Below are 24,791 nucleotides of genomic sequence, written 5' to 3'. Positions count from 1 at the left end.
TTATTTTTTTTTACCTTAAAAATTAAATTTGGGTTTCTTGAAACAGAAAGTGATACACATGCTTTACTTGTACTTCATGTACATTTATATGTTCTTATATTAATCTAGTATATGCCTAATGCCTCAGGGAAACGAAATTCACTCAACTTCATTTTACAAATAGACTTTTTTATCATACATTAAACCCCCTTTTAGACTTATTTATTTGTTTTACTGAGATAGATGTTCAGTTTACCCAGGTTCAAGATACATTTTTAAGAACTTGATCAGAAGTGTCTGTTTTAGACAGTTTTTTTTATTATTCAGGCTTCAGGTAGTACAATACAGTTAGGTCATTTCTGAATATTTGGTCTCATTTTGTTGAAATAAAGTTGTTTTGGGGCAGTCTGCACAGAAATTTCTTGTGTTTTGTCATAAAAAAGTGCATATTTTTGAAATGCGTGGTGTTTGGAGGTTCAAGTCATTTATAAGTTATTTAGTGATTATTGTTATAAAAATAGCCATGGTAACATACTGAAAAAAATATTACTGAGTTTTTGTACAAATCAGGGGTGCCTTTCCAAACTAACAGCCAATTACTATGTTTTATAAAATATCAGGCACTTAGACACTACAACAGGATGAAAGCTGGAAAAAGGGTAAAAATAATAAGACCCTTTTCGATTCATTCTCTCACAATTTTAGTTCCAAAAGTTCATGCGAAATAAGGTATTTTGAAAATCAGCCATCTGATGCTGAGGAGAGAACCTAATATCGCAGTTGACTGAAACATCCCGGATACCATTCTTCCTTTAAATTACACCTGTTTACCATTACATATAATACATCTGTCTATGTATAAATGCGTAACTACATTTAAACAATATATCCTCCAAATTTCAACTTTTAATTTTAAGTTTTACAAAATTTGACCGGGTTAACTTGGTGTGCGAAACAGTGCGCCTTAATGTAACTGCATAGTGCACCCTCAGTTAAAGACATGTATTAACATTAAACTTTCTTTTTACAGGCAGCAGAAAAGCACCAGCCATGTATAGATAGCAGACACTGCAATTCCAAACTGTCCCCATTTTAAAATGGGGGATCCTAACCTCTCGAGGCTGTTTGAAGCAAGTGGAGAGATGGCTACAAAGAAACAGCTTCCGCTTAGGCAAACAGCCCAAAAGCCTATGCTTAAGTACCAGCCTGTTGCTAAGCAACTACATGCATACCATCACACAGATGGTGCTTACTCACCTCTTGAAGGCCGTCAGTCATACAGCAGTTTGAGTCAAGCTTCTGAAATAGAGCCTATGGTACCAGCGCCTTTCAGAATTAGCCGCACTACAAATTCTGTTAGTAGTTATCGACAAGGTGGTCAGAATTATGTTTCACCAAACAACATTGGAAAACCTACACCCCTACCTAAAAATAGTAGCAATCCATATGCCCGTCCACTAAGTGCCAAGGATATTGTAAATGATATACAGCACCAACAGGCCCAAAAAATCAAGAAAACCATAAGTTCATCTCCCATCAATCCAGGTCAGAGTAATTCCCCCTTTCCTGTAAACTCTTTCATGCGACCACAAAGTGCCATTAAAAAAGAAGCACCTATTACCAAAGAGATTTTAACAAGGGCTAATGAAAATCGAGAACTGTCAGTTGGACAAAAAATAAGTCAACCACAGCCACCATCATCTGTCCCTGGAGGTGAGAGCTCCAAAACTGTGCAGAAAATTGTTTCAGCCAATTTGTCAACAGGTCAGATTACTACCATAGAAACTAATGGTGCAACTGTCATACAGAAAGTCTCTCCACCTGCTAATTTCAGCTCAAGCTCTCAAATCAATAGTGTCATAACAAAAGTGGTTGAAAATCCAAAAATAATTCCAAATTCACAGACCAAGAACATGATCAGACAAGTTTCGTCCATTCCAAAGCCTGGGAGTGCCAGTGCAAGTACTTCTAGTGGTAGTCATAGCAGCAAGACTTCAACACCAGAGTTGCCTTCCAAAGTACGTAATCTGAATTACACACCAACTAAGCCTTACTCAGAAGTTATGACACCACCGAATGGAGATTCAGATGAATCATTGCCATGCCGTCCTCAGTCAGGTGCTGGTGGCAACCGACCTTTGCAGACAACAGCAACTGCTGTCACCTCTACTGCTGACATAAAAGTGGGAAAAAGTGCATTAAATGGTGGAACGCAGAAGCCGTCATCTTCTGAAAGTGACAGCAGAAATAACAATAATGGCAGTGTAACAACAATGTTCTATAGAAAAAAGTCCATATCTGGTGAAATGGTCCATGAACAAAGACCTCCAGCAGTTGGCAGTCCCAGTAAGAAAGGTCATGGGTTAGAAAAGGTTGATAGGATCGAAGGTGAAGAGGATGATGATGGATATGAAGATGAAGATGACAATGAAGAACTTGGACCAGGGTAAGTTCAGTTGTATTGATTAAACTGTTTAAATAACTTGAAATTTTCCCCTCTGCCCAAAAAACTAAAATGAAAACTTAAATGGTTACTGTCTTATACATTCATTGAAACGTGCACATTTCCTATTTTAGCGTTTGTTGATTGTTAATCATGTGTTTACACATTGCTTTGCATTTGTTCAAACGCACTATAGAAATGTTTGTATAAACACACAATGGAAGTGCATAGGGGCATTCCCTTAAAAGCACAATACAAGCGTTCATTTAAACACATGATACAATCGTCCATGGGAGCATTTTCTTTTTTTTTATACATTTATTATTTCCTTTATTTGTAGTTAGTATTTTTATATTTTTTGCTAAATTTTATTATTTTTTGTATTTTCTTTCATTCTTTCATTCTTTTTTCTATTTAATTTTGTTCATTAATTGAAAATATTATTTTTAATTTTTCATCTACCGTGTGTTTAGACACATGTATGCTTAGGGCATTTGTTTATTGTGTGTTGAAATACATGCTGGTTGCATTGATTTATTGTGCGTTTGGTTAGGGTTTAGCATGAATCAAGGTATTGTGCATGTGAGAAACCCAAACGTCTCAAGGAGTGTATGTGCAATGTATGATCACAGTTGTGAAGGACCAACAGCTGCAACATTTTGATACCTCCACTTATGAGAATGGGGGCTATATTGCATTCACCTTGTCAGTCTGTCTGTCTTTTTTTTTTGTTACAGTTTTTTCAGCTTCTATCAGAGGTAATGCTTATATATTTAGTATATTGCTTTTACAGTGTGTCCCTTTCCCAGCTTTGACTGAAATGGTTGAGTGGGGTATTCTTAGCACAAGGTAGCATGCACGCCTTGTTTATTTTAACAACAAACACTCTGTCCAACACGTTGTTTGTAATAAGGCATGTAGGTCTTAGATGAGTCACACCCCTGTGATAAGGCATGTAGGTCTTAGATGAGTCACACCCCTGTGATAAGGCATGCAGGTCTTAGATGAGTTACACTCCTGTGATAAGGCATGTAGGTCTTAGATGTCAGTCGCATCCCTGTGATAAGTCAAGAAAAGAAGTAGAAATGTTTTATTGCATTTTTCTGTCTTTGTCTAAATAATTTTTATACTACCACATATACATATGTGTGTCAGTTGTTGAACTAAAATGACAGAATAAACTTGCAATAATCTGTGTAATTTTATTATCTACCTGTAACTATATGGAATTCTGAAAAATTCCATGCTAAAATGGTCCTTTAGAATAATACATGACCATAGGTTTGAAAATTTAATATTGAATCTCTATGTGCCATTGTCATTTCAGAATACAAAATGTACTTGATTTTCAATCTTTCACACGATCAATAATTTACACCTCAGATGTATCCAACCATCTGATTGTGTAGCAACTTTAAATGTCATTTTAATGCCTATATTATATGTACCTGAATTAGGTGGTAATAAGACCCTTGATTTGTCGGCTTTAGTAGGTAATACCAAACAAACAGCTGATCAGTTCTAATCTACAAACTGTATGTAAGAATCAAGCAGGCCCAAGTGATTTTACTATTGTTTTGGGGTAAGAAGCCTGGGACCCATGCAACTAGGAAGAAGAGTGTGAAAATTGTGGTTTTGGGAAATAATCTATTTCCATGTATTTTTATACAGTATTTTGAAAATAATTTTACTTTAATTTTCCTTAATTACAATTTCAGTCCATGAGGTGACCCCTTGATGGAAAACTTAATTTAGTAGAGTGATAAGAGGATTTTGTGCATCTTACAAAATTTGAAACTATGTTTCAAATCTTAATTGGAAATGTTACTGCTATTTTATTGTGTTACAATCTGCTTGCTTTTTATATTAAGTTATATTTAAATCTTATAGTTGATGGATTATACCAAGTCATGGAGGATGACTTGGCCGAGAAAAAGTACAAGGGCGAAGCTAGATCCATAATCTTTGTTTATGCTGATCAAAAGTAGTCAAAATAGAGCTGAAAATGTTATTTATAAAATCATATATTAACCGTAACAGGTGTAAAAATTATGAAATTTAAGCTGGTAGCCCAGATCATATTTTTGTTTAATATTTTCTATAAGTTCAACTAAATTTTACCCAACACATTGGTAGCCCAGCTCAAAATGTAGTAGCCATGGGCTACTGGGCAACTGCTAATTTTTATCCCTGCAAAAATACTTCAATGCTATTTTCATGTGTGCATTCATGTTGTCATTTAAACAATAAGGAGAAAATGTGAATTTTCAGTGTCATTTATTAAAATCAATTTTTCCATTAGTAAAATGATTTTGAAATTCTTATTTTCCAAGCTTTGCATTGGTATGCGCCTTTAAATTATTCACTATTTATGATGATAGTTGTGAGAAACCAACATTACTAAATGTATTTTGTGTTGTGGTATCAAATTGTTTGTATCAATAAATCTCCCTGAGAGGCTTTTGAGAAGTTAACACCTCTGGATTTTACTGTGAAATTTAGAGAATTAATTTTTGAACATGTGAAGAAATGGAAATGTAATAAGTAGATCTTTAGTGAGACCATTGCTAAACACAAATTTATTGGCCTTTGGAGTATTTTTGAGAATGCTTGTTCTAAACATCAACCCAAGGCCAACAAAATATAAGTATGTTTCATGTGAGAAAGATAAAAAAAAACTCCAGGTTGGTAGGTCATAATTTTCTTTTATTTGATGATTTATTTTCATATAAAAGTTAAGACAAGTGTACTTGGATGTATACATTCCTAAAAAGAATAATCTTAATTCACTTGTAAAATGTAGATATATAAATGAGCTAGCTCCCGTACTATTGCCATGGATACTGGGAGCAGCCATTTTGTTAATGAAGCCAACCCAAATTAGAAAGGGATATGAGCTGTTTCAATAATTATGAAACAAACTCAGTACCAGTTTTCTAGATTGTGATCAGAATATTTTAAGGTGGGTGTTCATTAGCCAAGGTTGTTCAGGTAACAGGAAACTAAAACTTATTTTGTTTTGGCCTTAACTAAAGGATTATTTGTAATGTTGCTTCAGTATACAAACATTGAGAACAAAAGCCGCAGCAACAGATAAGCATCCTTTGTATATATAGGTTGAGTATTAATAATGCAATCAACTAGAATAAGCAGTTTTTCTGTATGTTCCAAAAGATTGCCTATTCATTAGCTAGTTTGGGCATTCATTCGTGCCGAAGTCTATTTAACATTTAATGAGAGTTTCAAAGACTGCCTAGACCAAGTTGCAATTAAATCTGTGATGAATTTCCGAGGGAGTTTCAAAGACTGAGTGCGGTCATCCATTTGGCGGAAAAGTCTTATTACGTAAGGCTTGCAGCATGTTATCGTGACAAACGGACGTCATTTCAAAATCAATTCCGCTATAGATAAGAGTCGGAAAATTAAATCAGGGCCTGTTGAGCTGGTGTAATACTGCAATAGACATGCTAGAGAAAATCAATTTTTCTTGTCAGAAATTCTCTTTCCGTAATAGTTTATAGGGAGTAATTGAGATGTTATCAGAGTGTCTTTGGGAAAGTTTACTGTGTTTATGTAGGGCCACCAAGGTTAATGCCATTATTTCATGCAATTTTAAACTTCTTGGATGATTTAAGTATCTTGTTTCATAATTTCTTTGGAATTAGTTTTTTTATATTTTTTCTCTCTTTGAATACATTAATACTAACTCATGATGATTTTAAAAAATATCTTTTCTGCATTTTTTAAAGACTATTTGGCACTTGATATAACTGTATATCTATCTATACAGGTAAAGACAAAAATGTTAAAAAATGATTTGAATAGAATGCTGAAACCTGTCATAACAGTATCCAGAATTAACCAAGTTTGTCTGTACCAGACATAAGTCCCCCAGTATCAGAGTTTTCCCTGAGGAGCGACTGGAGGCCAAATTGCATGGTTCAAGTACACTTTTGGCTAGATACGATAACATAACCCTCCCTACACTAAGCTCCGTGCAGGAAAAAGACATCACAAAACAGTTTTGAGGTAGGATTCTTGTGTAGGAATGTTTAAAATTTATTTTTAAATAAAACTGAAACGATAGCGATGTGCACATCATCCATATTCAAAGATAAAAATTGCTCCATTGGAGGCAATGGGACCCATTCATAACCCTCACGGAGCATAGTGTAGGGAGGGTTATGTTATCGTATCTAACTTTTGGCCTGTTCAAATTGAGTTTTTTATTTACAACCATAAGCAACATTATTAAGCTTTGACTTGTTCATAGCTGCTTTTGGTCGGTTCCAGCAAAAATTAGAGAAACCTTGCAGTATCAGTTTTAAACCTGTGTCAACCAAGCACTTTCTTTATAGAAATATGTGAAAAAATATACCATAGCTTACAAATAGAAAAACAATACAGTTTTGTCAAACTACAAGTACATTGCCACAACATGGAGACAGGGAACAGTGATGATTCACATATTTACACATAGCAAACAGAATCAAATATATTTCACATAAAAACTAAAGATGAGGAAAACAAAAAACCACTCAAAAAAACTAAATCACTTTCAATATGAAAAAAAAAAACAGAGTGACATCAGGTGCGTTGGAAAGAGTAAGCATATCCTGCTCCGCCATTGACATTTGTTCAATTGCAAGTGAGTCAAATTGGGTTACATTTTAACTATAGTAATGTAGCTCCCATGACCAACTTTCTTAAGGATTGGCCACCAGAAGGTCCCACCGTTAGCAGCAATATCGAAGCCACCCTACGTGCAATTCCCTTCTGGGTGATATTAGTTAATTTAACATTGTTTCATGATGTAAATGTTTTGAAATGATGGAATATCATTTAAAATAGACAGTTCAAATGTTGAAGATAATACAAATATTTTACTTTAGCCAAAAGGGGGTTTCCGTTTGTATCAATCTAATATAATTTTTTCATTTTTTTTTACTGAAACAGATATTTCAGATTTCTGTCTTTTGAGTAATGGCCCTGATATAGTATATAGTCATGTACATGTATATAAAAGGGTTTTATTCGAAAGCTATACCAAAGTTTGGCACAAGGATTGAGTCAAGAGTAATTGAACACAACTATGTAGCCACGAAAAAAAAAGCTTCCTAATTATGAATTTTAAAAACCTGACAATTCTGTGAGATGTCTATCATGTCACCTGCTTTGCCTTTAAGGTGTTGTTGAAGGCCAGACAACCCTGAATTTCAAACATCTGAGCTTTGGTCCACAAAGAATATAGAAAGCAATTATTTACTAGTTTTACTGCAGTTAGGTAAAGTTAGTTTACTTGAAGACTGATGTTATGAATATTTAAGTAGCATTCAAGCTAAGAATCATGCAAAATGTGTTACATGTACATGATTGGAAAACCTGTAGATTGTACATATTATCATATTTGATATTTTGTTTAAAATTTTGTAGTAAACAGAAATTGTGTATGGATTTTCATATAAACTTTGGTCATACATGTAGGAGATTCAAATCAAATCATACATGTAGAATTCAAAATTAAGGAAGATAACTGTAAATGACACAGAAATACAGTAGAAAAGGGTTTTTTATGTGAATTGAACCTACAATGTATAATGTTGCTCTAACTGCACAGATTTTTTGTTTTGTGCTTAAGTACTTATAATTAGGCTTCCGGAACAGGGTTATGTTGCTGCGAAATTGAAGTCATTACTACAGAAGTTACATGGTTGTCTGATTATGAACTTGTGGATTGTTACGCTGTATCCTTCTGCATAGTGAGAACCTGTTTGTTCAATGTGTCATAGTTTTCCTTTCCTCTTTAGTCTACCCTGGATTTGACTTTTTATGAGCAACTTGGTGGGTGTTTGTAGAAATGTAGAGGACACTTACTCTTCCATTGCACCTGGTCCATGCTCCAAATTTTTAGTGGAGTCCCGAGTTATTTACAAGTTATTTACTTTATATTTGTTACTTTGTATGTATTATTTTGGTTATTTTACGTTCTTTTTTTTTGTGTGTCTGTTTTCCATGTCTTGCCTTTCTCCCTGGATTAAATTCTTTTGATTACCGCTAGAATCTTGATTCCCTTGATTACTCTTAGTCAAGCTTTGTCTACCATCTGTTCTTAAATCATGCAAAAAGTAAAATACCATATCTTCCATGAACATGTTGATATATTGAGTAAAATTGCAACCCACCATGGTATAATTTGATACCCTCTGAAATGTTGCATGTCCACCTGACCTGGGTTTTGAGGATTGATTAGAGGAATCACCTTGTCTGTCTGTCTGTCTGGTTTTTTTTTCATCTGTCTTTTAGAATTTATGCCTGCATTTGCTTTATCCATAGCTAGTGTTTACAAATCAAGCCATAAATCTAACCTAAATGCCAAATTTAGGACTGTTTCAAATTTCAGCTATGAATTGTCATTTTTGCATTCCCTCTACTGTTTCTGCAAGACTCTTATTAAGAACTATATATGGCCTGAAAAGCTGTGCAAATATTCCACTCAAGACATTTTACTCCTTATGGTTTATGCTTAAATGCAGCTATCAGTGACTGTGAAATGTGAGTAAATATTGACTCTTGATAAGAGCTAGTACCTTGGATGACTTAGAGGGCCTTCAATCATACAATTTAATTTATGGCCTGAGTAATAAATCTTTGTATGTTGAGCATTTTAGATAATTGACAAGTGCATTTAAACTTGTAATTTTATTGGTAAAGGCTTGACCTAATGGCTCTGTGAACTGGTACCAAATTTCATTTGAAAGCTTGTACCAGTCATTACTGAATTCTTGAAATTGAGAATCAAGGAATGGTTTGAAGGATGATGAATTGTTGTCTGTAGTGTTAGGTTAAGAACCCAGTAGAAATAGGAAGGTATCTTTGTAAATTATAGAACTTTTGCATACATGCTGCAATGTATTATTATGCAGTACAGGTTAGCTGCATTTTTGTGTTCTCTGCAGCTTTTAAAAAGGACCAGGAAATCAGAGGTGTAGCTTGGACTAATTTAATGTGTACCTCCCAATTTGGCAGGGGTGGGGGGTTAGGGTTGCATATTGCTTTTAATGGGTGCATGGCAAACCCCTGGTGTGGGTCAGTGGGTGAAGTCCCCCCCCCCCCAAGAAGCTGACAGATTTTTAACATTTTATGATTGATTGACACTTTGGACTATTGGCCTATTGAACTTATGATACATGTCAATCTACATTCATTGAATATGAGTGCAGGTTGTCCCAAAGCTCAATAATTATTCTTTTTACAAGTCAAATATGTTTCCAAATTCTACATGAAGAATAAGATTGTAATACAGTGTCAAAAAAAAATTATTACTCAAAAAATACAGAGGCATGTATAAATGTGTACGCATACAATCCTACGATGTAGCTACCCTTGTAATCTTGGTGAAGGTGCACTCTAGCACTTAGAGATACAAATAGTTTGTTTTTAAATTTACATTTTATTGATATAATAATAGCATGGGAAATAAGGTACCCTACATAGTGATTAAGGGGATTGAGAACCTCAAAAAATATTTTATTTGGCCTTAGATGAGCCTTTATGTTAATGGGAGATAACTCTGATTGGTTTGCTTTGATTTCTATTTTCTCAGGTCATTTAAAAGGCAAACAGATTTGTTGATATGAAAATTTTAAAAAATCATATTAGCTGTAAATTATACAAACAAAAATTCAATGTATTATGAAAATTTAATTTATTATTGACTTTGAGTTATAGAAATTTTTTTAGCTTTATGTAAATTGAATTAAATAAGCTAATATAGATTTATGTAATGTAGAATTTAATGTCTTCTCATGTTTGAATTTCCTATGTGAACCGTGAAGGGTCAGATCAACGAGTACAAAAGGTTAATATTTGGCTGATCGTAACAAAATTTGGACGGTTGCTATGTTCAGTTTACTTTTTAAAGACCTCTCAATTACAGGTTCATAATAACACAATAGAAAATAAACTATTTTAAATAATAATCAGGGCTGAAATTAATAATCTTAATCACTTACAATAAATTCTTCCCATTGAAATTTTGTATTCTTAGTGCTTATATATTTTTTATTTGAAAAAAAAAAAGAAATTTAGAAATTTCATTCGCAGTTATTTGTAAAGGAGACTTTAGTGATGAACTCAATGTTTTTGTAATAAATATATAATTCTGTTCTAAACTAGGATAAAGGGATTATTTAAATTAATTCATGGCTTAATCTTATTGTCCATGTATGTACCCAAACTGGATAGTTTCAAAAACTTGAGGAATAAAGATTAAATGGAGGAAAATAATTCTTGGAAAAAGAAGTTATAAGAAATAAGTAATCATTTTGGAATTTGGATCATAATGAAATCTGTGAATTTGAATCTAATTTTTTTTGTGGACAAATTTAATCGAGATGATGTTTGACACCGATCATGGGAGCTAAGTTATCATCCCAGCATGGCCATACAGTGGTGCCACTGTTTATGAAATCAAAACAGAATCTTAAACTTCCTGTAATCCCAGAATACCATGCTGCACCCTCGGATACGAAAAATAAAAATTTAGAATTTAGCGTGACGTCAGTTCATGTATTAGATATAACTGATTCAGATGTTGATTGTTTACAACTTGAGAACTATGACGATGTCGAGCAGTCAGAATTTATGGAGGCTTCAAAATCTGGTTCAGCTCGAATATCACCGTAAGTACATATTGCGAGAGTTGTGAAATATATAGGTTTCATAATGAGTGAAAGTTGAATGTCGCAACATATGTTACTTGAGTATATAGGGGCAATTCTTTTACTACACCTATGCATAATTATGTTTTGGGGCAAGCTGCAGCCTGCCCTGTGGTATGAGGATTTCCTCGTTGTTTATTGAAGACCAATGGGTGGCTTTGGGCTGACATTTTTATCCTAGTGGGTGTCTTGTCTCTTTAACATATACACCATACCTATTCTTGTTATATATTTACTTGAGTTATTTCATTTCAAATTCAAAACAAATGAGCCTCGGTAAGGTTGTTATGAAGTTGGTATAATTGGTAAATAAATAGAGTTGATATTTAGCAATGCTAAACTAATTGTTAAATCTTTTTTTTATGATTCCTTTGGAATATTTTGACTGCTTGACAGGGTTTGACACTAACCTTTCATGATAGGTAGCCCACAGGACCATGTGATACATAATTAGGTAGTCCTCAAAATTATTCTATTGTCCTGTCCTTAGGACTAATGTAATTTTAAGATAAAATTGAAGTAGCCCAAAGGACTACTCATTTATATTTCAAGTTAGTCCTCCTAGAAATTTGGTATGCACAGGATTACCGGACTACTGTTAGTGTCGAACCCTGCTTGACATTTGGCATCTCTCATGGCAGATATTTTAGGGATTGTCTGTATATGACGTCACCAACAGTGACGAGAGAACAAGGTTAGAAGTGTCACATTGCTTTTGACCAATCAGGTTTTATAGAAAATGATACACAACCACACAACCAATTGCAAGTGCAAATTTTTACATATTATTCCATATCACATTATCCATGGTGTGATATCACAAATATTTAGCCGTCCAAGAAGTAGATTGAATGACCAGATCTTACATATTAAGAATACTATTTCTTGTTCTGCAAATTTTTTCAATGTTTTAGTAATGCTTTCCTGGGTCACCAATGGTGAAAGCATCAGTGGTAGCCACTTGATTCTTTTTGTCTAACCCTCTTTGGGTACTTTCTGTTACTTTAAAAGAATTGAACTATTGTTCTTCAAACTTTGCACAGTGTTAGTACACATATTGAAGATGTACACCTCCTATTGTGGAAAGAAATTAAATAGAAAAACATTTGGCAGTGGCTTTGGTCCACATTTTATTAATTATTAGTTGTCTTAATTCTCTCATATACATTGTAATATTGCTTGCAGGATCACATGATTTTCAATTGACTTACATGTTATGTGCCACATTTTTATGACTACTAGTTGAAACCAACATTTGATACTTGTATCTTATCTGTTTGTATGTCTTGTCCTTGACTAATCTGGGGAATTAGAGTTTTTTGTTTTTAACAAATTTTGGCCCAAATTCAATTCATCAATTTAAATTGTATACTACACATCAAACTTACCAGTACTTGGAATAGGCCAAAAAAACAATAGTATTTAGCCTTTTAATTTGATGTACTGATATATGCTATCGTTAGAAGAATACCCATTGAAATTCGATTGCTGGTATTTTTTCCCTACATTTTAAGTGTGTTAAACTTAGTTATTTTTTTGTCACATGATGTTGTGAACAGTAACTACTTTGTGTAGTCTGTAACTCAAAATGTATTTAACCGATATTCAATTTTGCACAGTGATTATGTACATACTGATGATGTGCATGTCCTTTTATTGAGAAATTTGAGTAACTTTTTCCTTTTATTTTAGCATGTCGACCTAACCATTTTTTTCGTTAGTACATGCTATCATTTAGACATTGCACATTGTAATTTGTAACCTTCACTGTAGTTTTTTTATATGTCTAATGTTTAGATGCTGACAAATATATGACAATGTCGAAGGTCCAGCCTTGTATTGCTCTTGTTCGAACATTTTGACAAATTAAAAAATTCTTTCCTTCATCCTCATTGTTACATAGGAACTATTAAATCATTTTAACACAAATCTTCAAGTTGAACGAGACATTCTTTCCACAGAAAATTTCATGAATTAAGTAGCTGTCTGTAAAAATTATGCAAAATCTGAAAAATGTGATACACCTCAAAAAATGCTACATATTTTTATTTTTGTGATTAAGTTGTTTTATGGGTCTATATTATGAAATATGTAATTATTCATTCAAATCTACCTGCTCTTAGGAGATAATTAACATTGAAAATCCAATAGATTCTATTGTATTTTAGTGTCATTTACAGAGTTATCTCCCTTAATTTTGAATTCTACGGTGCATTCTATACAATTTTTATCTGCTATGAGCACGGGTTATACGAAAAAACCAAATGTTAATTTCTGTTTACTGAAGCATTTTAAACAAAATATCAAAAATAAAAATATGTAGGCTTTCCAACCATGTATCACATTTTGAATGATTCTTAGCTGGAGTGCTACTTCAAATTCAAGGAAGTCTCTTGATGCAACAAGTTCTTGCTTATAAGTTTCAATTGATTTCAATCAGATCATTTTATCTCTTTTATTGCTTCCTGTTACATATACAAAATAAAGTTAGCATATTTATAATGTCAAACTAATTTCTACTGAAGCTATTAGAATGTTATGATCTACTGAAATCAATCATGTAATTATAACCTATTGACGTCTTCTAATTAAATGACAACCAAACTGATTGGAAAACACAATCATTAATGGCACTTAACTGAAACTCCAATGGACATTCTGATCTCCTAGCGGAAAAAATAACAATGGTATGTAATTATTTAATGATGAAATTCTCGGAGGCTGTGATTAAGTAGACCTTTGTGTATTGATTAGGCGCACCCCCATTCATGTTCTGATTGTATTTCGATCCTTCTTTGTCAGAAGATCGTAATTTTTTCCCGTTATTTTTTTCTGACAAACATTTATTCCTTCAGGAGTAATCAAAATAGTAACAATTTTCAACCGAAACAGTGAAGCATTGTTATACATGTGGACTGGACAGTTGCATCCAACCTGCCCACACTAGGCTCATAATTGATTACCTTTTATTGAATTATCAGTAGATATAAGAATTGACTGGTTTCCCTAAAGGTTGGCGAGGCTATGATTGCGTTCGTACTCTGATATATGATAGAAGTCATTATTTCATAACCAATGCGGAAATCATATTATGGGACTGTTTTGTACTCAACTGATGTCAAAATACTGTGGAAGTCAAATGTCAAAAAACTCTATCATAACATGGTGGTTAAATGTGACTTTGGACTTCAGTAATTGAGATCAGCATTTTACTTCCAATGTTTGACTTCCTTCCTTAATACTGAAGACAATTTTCTAATATTCTGCCTGAGTGTGTTTCTAGTTTTAACAAACCTTATGAAAGCTTTTTTTTTTTTGCTTAAGTGACTGGAACTTTTTGATATTTGATATCATGAATTGTAAGAAAAAAAATTGAGAACATGGTCAGTTTTTTTTTTACTTCAGTTCACGTTTTTGAATTGAAATTTTGGAACCTATACATAGAATGAACTACTGCAGAAACGCCATTCGACTTACATAGCATAACATCCCTAACTGTATTATAAGTTACTACTTCGCACTTTGATACCAAATATTTTCATCTAATTGGAATCTTGGAGTGGAAATTGGGTTGAATATTATTTGTTCAATATGGTATGCGGCATTCATGATTAGGACTGTAATTGGGTGAATGAAAGATATATTGACATCAAATCAAGGCAGCTGTGGAAAGGCAATGTCTTAGATAATTCTATTACCTACACGTACATGTAATAGTTTTCTAAGCAGCTAGAGGAATATATAGTTCATAGCATGCTTTAATACTTTTGCCTAGGCTTTCAAGTATAAACATGGCTTGTCGAGGATTTTTATTATTCTTCAAATCTTGTGTAAGGTAAGATAAATTGCTTTTTGCATGTTTTCTGTAAAAAATTCATTTTATAAAATATCTCTATGGCATTTTATGGGTAAATTTCTTCTTTTATGCAATATCCATAAATTAGGGTATTGTTACAATTTTGCATGCATTGATTAATATTTGGATTCTCAAAGGATAAATCAGATCTATTTTAAGCATATTTGGATTTTTAAAAACAAATAACTTTTAGACAAGTTGCCAAAACATTTTTCTGAAACACAAGAATCTCTTTGAGTAAATCTGCTTAGACACTCATTTTTAATACACCACCACTTCAAGGTACATTGTGTATTATGTGAAATCTTAAAAAAAGTTATGTGTTAACCTGACTTCCTGTCTCTCTGAAAGGTTTCCACATGGCTTCAGAAGATGGTCTTTTTTCAAATGTGTATAGTTATTGAGTATCATAAAATAAAGATAAAGTTGGAATTTCAGTGTGATTGGATTATTTACACAGAAATTATGGCCATTTTAACTTGGTTTTGCATCCAAATTATTTATACAATGTGGCAAGGTATCATTTAGTGTCCTATTTTTTTTTCAACATTGGCACATGTATGTACCTGTCTTTGTTTTACTAAAAATATCAGATCAATCTGTTTAGATAAAGCAAAGTGAAAACTGTTTCACAATCATTTTCAACCCAGCCTTATAAAACTAGTTTAACCCTACTGAAGGTTTCATGTGCCTGTCCATAGTCAGGAGATGTTGATCATTAAGTACTGGTTGATATAAGAATCATGCAAATTCTGTAATATGTGATACACCCCAAGAAAGGCTACACATTTTTATTTGTTTTTTTATTAAGTATATGGGGAAATATATAATTATTCATTCCAATCTATCTGCTTATGGAAGATAATCCACATTAAATCCAACAGTTTCTATTGTATTTCAGTGTCATTTACAGAGTCGTCTCCCTTAATTTTGAATTCTATAGTGCATTTCTTATAAATTATATCTCCTATAAACAGGGGTTTTATAATAAGGCATATGTTAATTTCTGATTACTATAATATTTTAAACTAAATATCAAAAATGAAAATATGTAGGCTTTCAAATTTTTCATTTTGCATGATTCTTAGCTGGAGTGCTACTTAATATTTTGTCATATCCTTATATCTTTCAAGTTTGATTATGAGGAATTGTCATCCTTCTTTTTCCGTTGATTTTTCACTTTTGTTTTGTGGGCCTTTTTTACCTTGCTTACAAGTGTGTGTGTGCACTTGTTGAAGAGGCTTATGCTGTAGGTATTGACTACGTTCTGTATTTAAGCTATATGCTGGTTCATCTGTTTTGTTTCACCATATCCATCCTTTTTTTGATGCAGTCAATATAGCTTCGCTTTTTACCCTTTGACCTTACTGACGCCCTTCTATGGAAACGCAAAACTGTCAAATCATTTTTTATCGAAAGATTTCACTGTAAAAGTAAAAAAATCATTAAGAAAATGATGAAGTTAAACTATATTTGGTTTGAAAAGAATCATGACAAAAACTAAAATAAGCTTGTCAATAATGTAATTGATACTTTCCTATAGTGTGATTTCTTTGATCAGATTGTCGCTATAAGAAGTCTTTCACATTCTGATACACTCTGGATTACACTTTATTTGAACGAGAATTACTTTTTGTAATATTCTCAAGAAGACATATTGATTCTGGAAATGAATCTTTATCCTAGGTTATATATACTTTCTATAATATAATACCTTGAATTGAAGAGAATTTGATATAAATAATATTAATGGCTTGTGGGTCACATTTTTTAACCTGATATAACAGTTGTAGTATTATTTTGTAAAAATATATTATTGGTGTGAATTGCTTTTTTTATGCCCTTGTTACAAACAGTTCAGGGGGGGGGGTATTAATTTACTCCTGTCCGTCCGTCTGTCCATCTGTCTGTCCGGATTACACATGATCATGGCTTGTCCGGCTATCTCCTCCTGTAGTTTTTGAACTACATCTAAAATATTTTTTTTGCAGGATGTTACATAATGATGGTGTGTGTAAGGTCATAGGATCTTTATTTTTGTGGAATGTTACGGAACTAGGTGATAGTTGGACTTTGGAATGTTACGGAACTGGGTGATAGTTGGACTTTGTAATTTTTATCAGAAATATACCCCAAGCAACAAAGTTAGGGATTTGTTATTGGGGTATTATTAATTACATAGTGATTTAGTGGCTGTTTACGGAATTTACTCAGGTCAGTACATTTCATATCCAACAAGGCGCAGCCGTACATGGCCACTCAATCACTATGTAACGAATTTACCCCATCGATGATTTTGTTTTTGTTTTTGTTTTGTTTTTTAAGAAAAAAAAAGTTTATACCCGATATTTAGATAGCAATAATTTTCTTTAATGTTCCTGATGTGTGTTTCAATTTTTACCCTTGTGTTGCCTCTATGGTACTTTTGTTTCGTTTGAATTCACCATCATTTTCTTTTTTTGTATATCGTCTGCCGTAAGCGACGCAAAATGTTTGGTTGCCATTTTGGTTGTAGTAAACTTAAAAACAATAACTGACTGGGTATTGCTAAAATAGTGACTGTGTATCAGAAATACACCCTCTTCACATGATCAAAATACAGAGCGCCAATTAGTTGATTTCAACTGATAACTATCAGAGGTGGGGTAATGACATTTTTTGTGTGTCTGTCAGTCTGTCCATCAGTTCTCATCGCAAGTATTTTGGCAGTGCTTAGCCTAACATACCAAATATTTACTGCATCAACCAACGGAACATAACCTTTCTGAATCTGCAAACCATGTCTTCATACAAAAATAAACATGTTCTTAATTTGACAAATCTAGCGAGCGGGGGCATCATTAGTGTTTAACAGACACATTTGATTTACTAAAAAAAATCACTACTAACAAATGATGCAGGGGCTCCTGTGACAAACAGGGCTTCTAGTTTTTTTATGTATTCTTGGTACCTAATGAATGTATTCAATATACACTACTGTCAGGATAAAGTTTGATTTCTTCACTCTGTGTGGTTTGGTGGGATTATGTATGGGGTCACAGTCTCCAGCCAAAATGATGGAATCTCCATTCAATACATATGTGTAAACCAAAGTGTAATAGACCTTTTAACAATAACTGTTGAGCCATTATATTATGGTAGGATTCGAGTGGAAATTTAGATATTTCTGATAAATGGCAATTGGATTACATCTCCACTCAAGTACGACCCATCAAATAACAACTTCGCAGTTATCATGAAAGAGGCAGTTTTCATCTCCATTTGATTTAATACATAATTTGTCGCACAAAGCAATAAAAATTGAACAAGTCTAATTTTTATAATGACAGGTCGATTTTAGTTTTGGTCGCTATTTTTCTACACCAAATAGAATGGTTGAAATACAATACACATTGATGGTAGTACCCAAAAATATCATGGTGTAATGATTGCAAAGGTCTGTTAATCTTTCATGACATCTGACCTAGTTACACTCAACTTTTAGGCCAATTTAGACTTATTTCTTGGTTCTCAGGCCCTTTATCTATTTTGAGGGTGCTTCATTACCCATTTTTATACACCCATCTTTAAAGATGGGTGTATTATGGTATACTGGTCTGTCTGTCTGTTCTTCTTACTTCCAACAATAACTGAAAAATCCTGCCAACATTTTTTGCGAAATCTAAGTGAATTTATGTGAGCTTTCTTTCAATTTTTATACATTTCCAATTTTTTGTTTTTTTAGTTAAACTCCATCAATCAATCAATCAATCTTTTTTTTCAGTTATTTGTACAAAAATGGGGAAATATTCTGTTTTGGGACTATAACTCAAAACCCTTGCAGAAATTTCAATGAAACTTTGGTGAATTATTTATTGATAAATGAAAGCTCCCTTTCAAATTTTGAAAATTTATGATTTTATGACTTAACAGTTGTATGATTTTATTTTCACAGTTTTCAAACTGTAACTCTGTAGTTGTTGTACATATTTTACTGAAACTTTGGTGAATTGATGTGAGCTCTATTTTGATTTTCACAAATTTCGGATATTTCATTTTCCAATTATTAAATTTTTTCATAAAATAGGGCGAAAAATTTTCAATATTTGTACTATAACCTGTAAATGCTGCAAGTAATTTTCATGAAACTTTAATGATTAGTTTTGTTTTATTAGTGTAAGCTCCATTTATATTTAAAGTTTTACAATTTTGAGTTACGGGATTTAATTCATACTAATGGGGCAATTTCCTGTTTTGGGGCTTAAACTTAAAAAAATGCTTCCACCAAATGTCACAAAATTATTAATATTTATTTCTTTTGATCTAGGCTTTGATATTATTCATCATGCCCTACTGAAACAAATCTGGGATTTATTAAAAGGACTCCATCCTCCCATCTGTTTGTTCATTAAATCTTTATAAGTCTTTAATATTCAAATTAAAACACCTTCCTCATCAAGTTTTCTGGCTATGAATGATTTAAAAAGTATTTTCATTACTCAGTTGAGATATTCAAAATGTAAAAATGAACACTCTCCTCCTTCATTGGTTTTGTTGGAAAATGACTTAGGGGAAACAATTACTTTTAATTGCCTTATTTAGTTCTCCCTCTATCTTATCCTTCTGATGGTTACTTCTTGAAACATATGAATAGCATATCGAAATTTGCAATGTATATGTTGCAGTCTTAGAATTTGGACCAGCCCACCAGCCAATGCTGGTAAAAATATGGGCGGGCTTGCAGAAATTATGCTTCCAAGCCTATGTATCCTATGTAAAATTCTCTTCACACTAAGGGTAGGGGCTTGTTGTCTGAAATTTTGATGGCAAAGACTGTGATCAGTATTTTTTTCACTTGTACATATTGCATGGATGGCTTTTGGGAAAGAAACTACCTTCTATAGTATTATGAAATAAACTTACTCTGTAATTGATTTTATCACACTCTGCACGTTGAAATACTATCAAACAGTTAAAGTGGAGAAATGCACTTGGACCTACGTGGGGTCTGGGAGTAGGCCAGAGTGTCAACAGAGCAGGCCAGCCCAGACATCTTCTAACACAATCCCCACAAATGGATGTTGTGCGAGATCTGTAAGGATAGTCAAGACTAAAAACAACCAATCCCACCAATCGGTGGAATTGATTTTATTGCCATCATTAATTGTTTTCTGAAGGATGCAAACTGTTTTTTCTTGATCAATTGAATTAAATTATTGCATTTTGATAAGAATTTGCTCCTTAAGTTAATGAAACTAGTAAAAACAAGAAGATGACTGGGACCATTCATTTTACAGGAGAGAATCAATAAAGAAATCTGTTTATCATCTCTTTTGCAATTGTGTCCCAACTTGTTACAGTTTTATGATGTGTCAGTTATCAGAAAAAAATAGCTTTATAAAGTTTTATTGACTTGGAAAGCTGCTTAGATAAATAGAATAGAATATAAATCCTTTATCTGTGTCATGTTGGGTATTCATGGGTGAAAATTCTATATGTAGACACAACTATTCAAAGTCAGCAGAATTAATTTGTAAAATATTGACTTGCACATGTATCTCTTTGATAGACTATTTTGTGAAACTGACTGTTCCATTTGCTTATTTTAAGGAGGTAGACCTAGGGTAAGGGAAATAACTCTTGAAATCAGTGATATGTTTGTATCATATTAAATTTCACCAAAGCCTATCAAGCTTTTGTTTGAAACAGAATGAAATCAGTCCAAGTTACTTTGATGCTTACATGAGATTGCTGTAAAATGCTGGATACAAACGTTCCAATGATATGTAAGAGCTGTGTCCCTTACCCTAAGTCAACCTCCTTAATTGTCTCTTTTAAACCTTGAATTCATCCATGGTATATAGTTATATCTTCATTATCTGACTAAAAAGGTCTTAGTAAAGCCTTGTTTTACTTCTCTGTTTCTGTTTTATGATGATGTTTGGGTTAAAGTTCCCTCTATTTGTGCTAATAGCACACACATTTTAAAAATTCATGAAACTTATAAAAATGGTTTTCAAAAAAAACATAATGCAATTTTTTACAAGTAGAATAATGGTTAAAAGTCTTGAACATCTGAACATATCTAGAGACATTGTTTTTGTAAATTCTGTTTGAATGATAACAATATTGACATTTTTGTCTATGTAACCTATTACAAAAACAACAGATTGGAGAAGTGAGCACAAATTAGGAGAAGTTTTGGCTCATTTCTCCTTTTGGGTAAGGTCCTGGTCTGGTGTTAATAACACATTTTGAACATCAGCACAATTTGTCCAATCACAGTGTCTGGATGTATCTGCTTATGTAGGGTACAAGAAAGTCTAGCCTAGAATAATGAGAAATAGTTCTGTTTCTACCTATAATGAAATTTTCATACCAACCTTCATGAATATTTAAGTGAAATAAAAACACTTCAAGTGCCGAAAAAATATTGGTTCATGAATAAATAATTTGAGTTTGATTGATGCCTGATTTTGCCCTCGTGTAACCAGGCATGTTACTTCCTGTTCTGAAACCTGAATGCACTGGCTTGTAAGTCTGCATGGTTCTTGATTTTGTCCAGAATTTTAACTATTGAAAGCATTCAAAATCAAAGTTGGACTATCTAATTTGCTCCTTTTGTAGCAAAAAATGTATGGAAACAAAAGTTACAGGGTTTTCACTTTAAATTTTGGCTTGGTAACCCACAGCCAGATGTTATAGGTAGCCAATATGTATAGTTCTTTACAATCACAGTAAAACATTTACTAGCCCACACCAAATTTTAGGGGCCATTAGTGACTAGGCCCCTGCTTATTTCACGCATGATTTAATTGTTACAGTAACAAGTTTTTATTTTACATTTACACCTAAGCAACAGTTTGTTCCAACAATGAAATACATGCTTGACCTCTGGTTATCGTAATAAAAAGAAAAAGGTACCGGTTTTTATATTCTTTGTTTTGTGTGTCTGTTTTCCATGTCTGGTCTTTGTCCCTGGATTACGTTCTTTTGATTTTCTCTAGAATCTTGATCCCAATGAACACTCTTTAATTGTAACAAAAAGCAAAAGTGCTGTTCTCCCCAATAAAATCTTAGCTTGACCTCTTGACCTCTGGTAACCATAATAAAAAGAAAATGTATCACCTTAGGTGCAAGAGACTTATATCTGGTCATGAATTAGTAATGCTTTACTCAGAACCCACCTTGAATATGCCTTAACTAAAGTCTCGCCATATATATATATATGTATATGTTATTGAATTATGGTAAATATAGTCTAGCGAATTGTACCGTGGATAAATGTCTGTAAATGCTAGTTTTCTACTAAAAGTTTTATAACTTTGCTGTTTTAAGTTGTTTTTATGGCAGCTGTATCAGTGAATATGTCAACATTTTCACCTTGCGGTAGACGTTGATGAGTGTGTTTATGAAAAAAAGTCACACATTCTGACCTTAGAGAAGAAGTAATTAACTAGTATCGTACAACTATACAATTATCCTTTTACCAATGAAGTTGCAAAAGGATGTATAGTTTAGACTTTAATCCTTTGAAGGAGTTTGTCAATATTATGCAATTCTTCCATCAGTCCTTCCTGCAACCTATCCTTAACAAATTTTGAAAAACTTCAGTTCCTCAATCCTTCATCACATTTTTGGATTTTGACCAAATTTGGCACTTATTTTGTCCCATTAATTATTCAGAACTGTATTGATTTCTGAAGTTAGAGGTCAGAAGTCAAGGTCAAACTTCCATATGGCAAATGGCAAGCTATCATGGTCTGGTTTCATTAGATCTCAATTTGAAATTGTTGATTAGAGAGAAACTCAATGATAATTGGAAAATTTCGATTTAATTTTTTTAAGAGAACCAGGCCTGGAATAAGGATTGTCAAAATGTTTTGCTCATCATCCTTGTCTATGATAGAAAGACCTAATTGCTGAGAGTTGATTGGAGCAGTAGTGTAGATTTACACTCAAAATGTCAAAATATTTAAGACTATTAGACTGCTGTCTACTTCCTCATCAGTATTCATTGCTTTTAAAGATTCTTTAGCTTATCTCATTCATGTAAGTCTTTCATTGACAGTTCAATAGAAATGACCCTTCCCTGATTTATCTGGGGGTAATAGATTGGTCATTCATCACTCGTTTGTACCCTTCATGACACAACAGTTATTGGAGATTGATAAGTCTTTTTGGTGAATTGGTGCCCAAACCTTTTCAGTTTTATTACAGCTTTATGTAAAAGTCTGGCCCTGATATGTAAATTTATATGCCTTGAAAAGTAATATGATTTTCATCTGTCCTATTCAATTGAAAAGAAAAAAGGCATTTTTGATTGGTCTATGATTTCATCTTCAAGTATGAGTGGGTATGCATAGTTTGACAATATGTGCAACTTCATGTTTATTTCTTGTCACAATGGTTTGCCACTACTGTAAGAAGGACTGTGATTTTTTTTGCAGTTTCACAGATCTTAATGGAATTTCCACTACATTTTTACTGTTTATTTACTTCCAATTTTTCCAAATTTCACATACTTGTTCTGCCTCATATCTCATCCTGGTTTAATGAAAGTGAAGGCAAATTCTTATGTTATTATATGAGCATATGTTGACTTTTGAATTGACACATTTGTTTTAAACTTTAAATTACAGTTATTTTAAAAGTTTTCCATGCCTAATCTTTATGTGGGGAACTACTCTTAGCTCTAGAGCAGTGAAATGTTTAGTTTATTCAATAAGTAGGCATAATTTGTATATTTACTTTTAACTTGACGAGATATGAAGTAGGTAGTTTATAATCCTGAAGTAATACCAGCTAATCAAAAGCACTTGTATTTTGTCAATATGGAATTGTTCGTGTTTTGTCGATATTTGGTAGAATGTTTTCGTTGTGTAAATTTATATATGGTTTGCATGTTTACTTATACTTGAAAACTTTAGAAGTCTTCACCTAAACATGTCCAGTTGACATGTAGGCTTATGCTAGATAGGTCCTGGTTTTATTAACATTTGTTTTTGTCTTCATTGTAAACTGAATTGATTTGAAAATCTAGTAAGTACTAGCAAAAGCACATTTAAGTGCTTTAAAAACTCATTGCGACTTGACTTTGCCAGAAAGCAGTATTGTGTGTGCTGAACTAGTTTTCATAGTTTTATATTTTTAAGTTTTTCTATAGATGGTGATCAATCTTGGCAAATACAGAGTCCTTCTTATTTTAAATGTCAAGGTCATTGGTTGAAGGTAAGGGATAAAGTATCAAATATTTAGATGTTGACGGAATATGATTCAATGCATTTTTGACGTAGTTGCACTCGTGCAAAACGGCTTATAGAATAGTGAATGTTGGGTGGGCAGTTGAAGCGTTTTTGTTCACTGCCACTAGATATTGGTACACAAATTGAGAATTGGGTTCCATACCATGGGATGCGATTTCAGGTCTGTCTCACCTCTACTTCCTGTTTATGGTGTATTTTATGGCAACCTTGCTATTTCTTTCTTTGACCGATTATCTGTAAGTAGTGTATTGAAGCAATGACTGTATTGTATACCAGAGGTGTTTTCTTAAAGGGTTCTCTGTATTTTCTACAAATGTTTACTGAAATCTATACTCTGTGGTTTGTAAATCTCTCTGCAGTTCCTTTTTAAAACCACAAAATTTAGGATTTTATGAATCACATCATAAGATATTTCAAAAATTAGAATTTTCATAAGGTAGCATAAACAGGTGTCCTATACTTGCAATACCTGTGCACATGGTAACCCTAAGCTAATTTTAGGAAAGTTTAAGATGTAGGAATTTAACAGAGAAACATTTATTGTCCCC

The 24,791-nt window shown here is 33.0% G+C and overlaps 1 protein-coding gene across 3 annotated transcripts in view; it reads left to right on the top strand.

Moving 5' to 3' along the window:
• The window catches only part of LOC148603025 (uncharacterized), a 63,105-nt gene that overhangs the window by 6,924 nt on the left and 31,390 nt on the right, over window positions 1-24,791 (top strand). For all 3 annotated transcript variants that reach the window (XM_088553632.1, XM_088553634.1, XM_088553633.1), the window contains exon 2: window positions 1,010-2,425. In XM_088553632.1, coding sequence (XP_088409758.1) covers window positions 1,077-2,425 — 1,349 coding nt within the window. In that variant the 5' untranslated portion in view covers window positions 1,010-1,076. The remainder of the gene's footprint in view (window positions 1-1,009; window positions 2,426-24,791) is intronic.

The sequence above is a fragment of the Perna viridis genome, chromosome 11 (genome assembly GCF_037379345.1).
Source record: "Perna viridis isolate PV_CMFRI_1.1 ecotype Kerala chromosome 11, ASM3737934v1, whole genome shotgun sequence".
Taxonomy (NCBI): Eukaryota; Metazoa; Mollusca; class Bivalvia; order Mytilida; family Mytilidae; genus Perna; species Perna viridis.
The sequence above is the reverse complement of the archived record's forward strand: the minus strand, read 5'-3'. Positions and strand labels throughout refer to the sequence as shown.